Source organism: Triticum urartu, chromosome 2 (genome assembly GCF_003073215.2).
Source record: "Triticum urartu cultivar G1812 chromosome 2, Tu2.1, whole genome shotgun sequence".
NCBI classification, from domain to species: domain Eukaryota; kingdom Viridiplantae; phylum Streptophyta; class Magnoliopsida; order Poales; family Poaceae; genus Triticum; species Triticum urartu.
In genome coordinates this window covers 122838927-122844814 of record NC_053023.1, presented here as the reverse complement: position 1 = coordinate 122844814, position 5888 = coordinate 122838927, and the positions used below count along the sequence as shown (strand labels likewise).

General features: G+C 56.5%; 1 protein-coding gene across 1 annotated transcript; it reads right to left on the bottom strand.

Moving 5' to 3' along the window:
- Positions 1–1966: 1966 nt before the first annotated feature.
- Positions 1967–3910, bottom strand: LOC125536288 (F-box only protein 13-like). The gene has a single exon (XM_048699480.1). The coding sequence runs from the start codon at positions 3516–3518 to the stop codon at positions 2265–2267; it is 1254 nt and encodes a 417-aa protein (XP_048555437.1). The 5' UTR covers positions 3519–3910; the 3' UTR covers positions 1967–2264.
- Between the last annotated feature and the right edge of the window lie 1978 nt (positions 3911–5888).

Below are 5888 nucleotides of genomic sequence, written 5' to 3'. Positions count from 1 at the left end.
GCGGGCCTGTCAGTTTACATAAGACGATCTCCAGCAGCCCAATAGGGGCCATTGTTATGAAAGGAACGCATCAACGGGCACACTTTAAAACCTTTTTGGTTATTTTTGTCAAACTGCACGCTTTAAAACCTGCAAATGCACGTTTAACTGCGTAAAAGGAGCAATGAGCGCAGTGTTAAAAGAGCAATGATACTGTATTTTTCTAGGGACCGAGACACGGTAGATGCGTAGAAATGTTTCCATGTGACTCGAGTGGCCGCCCACTTGCATATGGTCCACCCACAGTAGCATACATTACTCCGATGGGCCCGAAAGTGTCTCGCTCGGTCCACCGTCCTGGACCAGCAGCCTGTCCTGCTCCAAACGCTCCATGAAGCAGCATTGTGTTGTTACTACCGGTAGATTCAGGCCGAGACTGTCTGACTGTCAAATGTTACTAGTGCTAGCTTAGCTTAGAGAGAGGCCACAAGTCAGCGGCGAAGCTGGTTTAGCCGGGGATGATTGCGGCTCCGCACGCCCAGCCCAAGGCCAAGCAGAAGAAAAACAGAAGAGGAAAAGGGCGGAAAAACGCGGTGGCGCGTGTCCCTGGATCGGTGGCCGCGGGATGTAAGCGCAATGATACGGTGTGGCGGATGATGGATGGTAAACCCAGGCCGTCGCCTTGTCAACCGTTCCATCATTTTCCTTTGCGTGGCCTCATGATTCCCGGTCCCCTGCGCCCCACACCGCCAAAGTCCACCCCACCACGCCACGCCACGCCCCGCTCGATCCAGTACTTATTTTTATTTTTTTGAGGGGACGCCCGGTCCAGAGCCGGGTGAAAATCATACGTCTACGCTGCATGCCGGCCCATGGACCGCGACGCGGTTCGGCGGCAGTGGTAACTCACGCCCCGCGCGAGCCCAAGATCGAGATCCCGATGGCGCAGGAGGGGCCCCCTCGCCGCACGGGAGGAGGGGTTACTGCGGTGAACAGACGCTCACTGTCACTGGTGTTTTTTTTTTGAGATGCTGTCACTGGGGTTGGTTAGAGGCGGCAAAGAAAAAAAAATGCTGCTTAGCTACTAAAGCTGCGTAAGCACGCTTTGGCGGAGCTTTGTTTGCACTTGCGGCTAAAGCGCAGCCACGGCCCAAAGCAAGCAAAGCCGTGGAGGAACAAAAGCGAGCCAACGCGCACGTACGTACGCTAGGCGCGCACGCAGCGACAGCCTAGCGGGCGAGCGACGCATGCAGCAGCGGCGCAATTCCGCGCCCAGATCTCGCCTCGTCCCGTCTTTCTTTTTCGCCCAACTGAACGAATCCAAGCAGAGGGCGGCGCCGGGAGCAGGGGGCAGGCGGTATCCCCGTGGGGATTCGGCTGCCGGCGACTTTAGCCAGCGGGCGGGCCGGCCGGCCGTCGTGTCTCGCGGCGAGGCTCTGACGCCGAGCTAGAGCGAGCGACACCGTGTCAGTGACGGCCGGCCGCACTGCCCCCTTCGGGAGCAAAGCCTCTCGCGCGCTCGCTTTCGCTGTTGCATGGACGGAGGGGTGGGGGGGGGGGGCGCGCACTTGCGCTGCGCCAAAGACAAAGGATCACTGCCCTGCCGCTCTTCTCTTCTATAGTGCTCCTCTCCGTTTCCTCCCTCCCTTTTACTTTTTCTCTCCTCCTCCGACTCAACTCGTTTAGTTTCTTGGACAAGATAGTAATGGAGACTTGCAATGGCACACGATCGTTCTGGGCTTGCTGCATCTCGATGCCATTTGCTTCATCTTCATGTGTTGTTAGTTTAAGAAGAGATGCTAGACCCCTTTCATTTCAAAAAAAAAAGAAGAGATGCTAGATATTGGTTGCCCCCGTCGGTAGATCAGCCGGGTACAGTGCTTCTCTAGTTCATGTACATTCAGCAGGAGTGCACAGTAATTCTTTTGAAATCCTTGGGGTCTGAAGATAAAAAATAATACTACAATAAAAGGTCTACTATGACGCATAGCATAGAATGGTCAATTGCTTGTTAAGGAAAGAAGAGAAGAGCAGTCAGTCGCCACTCGCCACTGAGCTCTGCCGCCGGCACGGGAATCGAGAAAAACTACGGAAGCCGGTGGCAGCTACAGAATTGGCGACACATGTGCACGTCCCAGGAGACAGACAGACGGCTGATTTGATCTCCATGAAAACATCTCCCGAATTACTACTGCAACAAATCATCGTACTACTACTACGACCACTACCACGTACGCTACACTACGCTACACACATCAATCGGAAGCAACGGCGAGGGGATCCGGTCAGACGGCGGCCTCCATTCTCGGCTCGAAGGAGAAGGCGGCCACGAAGTCCATGGCCTCGCCGTCGCCGCCGGCGCACCGCGGCAGCTCCTCCCACGCGTTGTTCCCCACGTCGCACATGAAGCACCCGTTGGCGCCCGCGTCGCCGGAGCTCACGCACACCATCACGCGCCCGCCGTGCCCCACGCAGTTCACGTCCGCCTTCTTGCCGTACAGGGCGTGCGACATGGCCGGGGGCATCGCGGCCACATGCCGCCACGCGCCGTCCGAGAACTCCCAGAGGCGCAGGCTCGCCGTGTCCAGGTACTCCGAGAGGACCACCACGTAGGCCCGGCCGCCGCACGCCACCACGTCGATCGAGTACTCGAAGTGCACCGGCAGGATCCGCGGGAGCTCGGCGAACACGCGGCGCGCCAGGTCGCACGCCACCACCGCGCCCGAGTGGCTCAGGAAGTAGGCCACGGCCTCGCCGCCGTCGCTGCGGCACGTCACGGCCGACGAGTACTGCCTCGACGCGCTGCGCTGCGTGCTCGACACCATCACGTCGCCGGACTTGCTCAGGTAATAGACCGCGCCGTCGCCGTCGCCGTCCATGTCCTCGTCAATGTCGTCGTCGTCGTGCGGCGCTCGCGTGTCCGCGGGCGAGGCCTCTGTCTTGCGCGACAGAGGCACGGCGTCCTCCCACGCGTTCTTGGAGGAGTCGAACACCGCCATGGACAGGTGCGGAAGCTCGCCCAGGATGAGGACCACGCGGTAGGGTGATCCGTACATGGCCACGGCGTAGAGCGCGTCTGTTGCGGCCGGAGGCGGCGGCGGGAGCGCCCGGGAGACGCCGCTGAGCGGGTTGGCCACGGTGAGCGCGCCGGTTTCAGGCGCGCGGTAGAGCACGAGCCCGCCCGCCGCGGCCACCGGCACGGGGCCAGGGGCGGCACGGCACTGCGCCCAGGTCTTCTCGGCGGCGTCGAACGCGACGGCGGGGCAGGGAGGGCGCGGCTCCTCCTCCTCCTGTTGGTCGGACAGCATGAGGAACCAGGGGTCCCGGGCGGGGACGCGCGCGCAGGCGGCGAGGAAGGCAGGCGACCCCGCGGCCTCGCGCCAGCGCCGGCACACGCCGCGGAGGCGGAAGAAGCTGGCGGGCGGGAGGCGCGCGAGGACGCGCTCGAGCATGTCCTCGTGGAGCTGCCCAAGCTCAGGCGCAGACAGCTCCTCGCACTTGCGCTTCCTACCGCCGCTCGAAGCCACCGCCGCCGCCATGTCCGCCAGCTCCAAGATCTTGGACCGAACAGAGGAGAAAATACAGAAGAAGCGGGTGGAAGAAGCTGGCGCTGGCGGTGCGAGTGAGGTCGCCGGCTTTATATCTGGCGCCCGAGTGAGTGGAGGCGCAGAGGCAGAGGGGTGGTGGTGGTGGTGGTGGGGAGGAAGGTTCGTGCGGAGGAGACGGTGGTGGTGGAGGTGGAAGAGGAGGCTCTTTTTGTTCGCGTTGACATGCAAAGCGAAAGAGAAAGATGCACTTTGGGAAGGTGAAGTGAGGTGTGGGGAGGAGGGAGAAGGGAGGAGCTGGGTGCGCGTGTGGGCGTGGGCGCCGGTCGTGGTGGTGGTGGGGTGAGCGTGGCGCGTGCGCTGCCTGTGCTCTGCTCCTGCCGTCGTAGTCGTCGGCATATATAGCCGAGCGGCTGAGGGCCGAGGGGAGGCCAGCGGTGCGGCGCCGCTGTGAGATGGGAAATGACAGCGAGGAGAGCCTGCCGAGTAGTGGTTTTTTTTTTTTTCTGACTTGGACTGCAATAGTAGTAGTTAGAGCATCTACAACCGTGGCAAATCGGAATTGCCTTGCATACGATCTTTTTTCATCCGATTCTGTATGACTAGACACCTGCTTGATTCAATCTGATGTGGCCCACAAACCTAGATCAGTCTTATCGTACACAACTTTGGATGAATTTCATCGTACATGTAGCAACACTCGTGGTAAATCTGGAACCTCAAACGTCTGCAGGGCACTGACCGAACACACTCATATTTGCCACTTTGCATCCGCATACCTCATATCCGGCACCTTATATCCATGTTGATCTACTATACATGATCAAACGACGGACAACAAAGATCGGCTACAAAGAAACACAAGATCGACTGCAAACAGACATTGACAAATTTCTCCCGAGTCTTCTCTGCCGCTGCCTCCTTCACCTCGCGCTCCGACTGCTCAGTAGCAAGTCGGAGCGCCTTGGCGTTATTCCGTCGGAGGCAGCAAGTGTCTGTCTTCGTCGTCGTGAGGGGCCGACGGTAGACCCATGCGAGGAGACGCGTCTCCTCGTCAGGGTTCGTCTCTGGCCCACGGTGACGGCGCGCGGACTGCTCCACCCCGTCCCTCTCCCGTGCACGTTGCCTCTCGCGGCGCGCGGTGCACGCTGCTAACCCACAAGTGTAGGGGGATCAGTCGTAGCCTATTTCGATAAGTAAGAGTGACGAATCCATTAAGAAGTTAAACGCAGAACAAATATTTCCTTAAATTATTTTACTTGGACACCCAAATGTTGGCTTGTTGAGAAGTTAAAGTAAGAGTGTCGAAAAGCCATAAGTATGTTGGCTTGTTGTGTCTATGAATATTGTATGGGGATTTTATTTATAAATCGGGCTTATGGCTTTTCTCTAAAAAAAACAAGGGCACCGGATGCACCAAGCGATTATGGGCAATTGGATGCACAATGGGTGGATAGCATAAAACTATCATTTTGGGGTTAGGGTTTCAAAAATGTACCATTCTTGTTGTCGCACATACCTAGCAGGTTGGTGGTTTGCTTTTTCAAGATACCCAAATGACACATGTGGTTTAAAATTGATCTGTTTATGTCAGGTCGGGCCCGCTTCTAAACAAATCATTTGTTTGATTGTTTTGTTTGACTGTTAACTTACATATGAGGCCGACATGTAAGTTGTCTCTTCCGTCCTATTATATTTCTTCTCTCCCTTTCCATCCCTGATCTCTCCTCTCTCTCTCTCTCCCTCTCTCCCGGAATTAGAATCACGACAGGAGGAGACCCCCACGATCTTTGGGTGCAACCGAAGGGAGATGTTCTCTCGGGATTTGTTCAACCGATTTGGTTGGCGGTCTGCTAAGGATAGATCCATCATACCAGATCCTCCAACTCCATCCAGAGTGTATCCATCAGTGTTAAGTTGAACACACCCGATAACCGATCGATTCCAAGGGAGAAGATCAGTGGTACTATTATTGCATGTATGTCTTGTGAGAGGGAAGCAATATTGTATCGGGATTTTCCTTTAACATGGCCGGCATCAGGATGGATTGCTAAAGGGTAAAGGGATAGCTAAGTAGCTCATAAGGAACTTGACAGAGACATCCATTGGGGGAGCAGGCTTCAATTGCATGAGCTCATTCTGAATGTGCCATATCTCCAGAGGAGCATCAGCAATTTAACCCGCGTGGGCTCATCAATATCACAGATCAGCTGGATGAACCAATCAAGCCTAGTTGGTTTGATCACCATTACATCAAGGAGTGTCCATTCAGTAGCCATAGCTTGCCATGGGACTCTTGCATTTGTGTAGATACAAACCGTATGGAAGGAGTCTTCGTCATCAGCAACACAAATAGGGCAAATT

Coding starts and splice junctions, on each gene's coding strand:
- LOC125536288 (XM_048699480.1), bottom strand. CDS start 3,518: ATGGCGGCGGCGGTGGCTTCGAGCGGCGGTAGGAAGCGCAAGTGCGAG.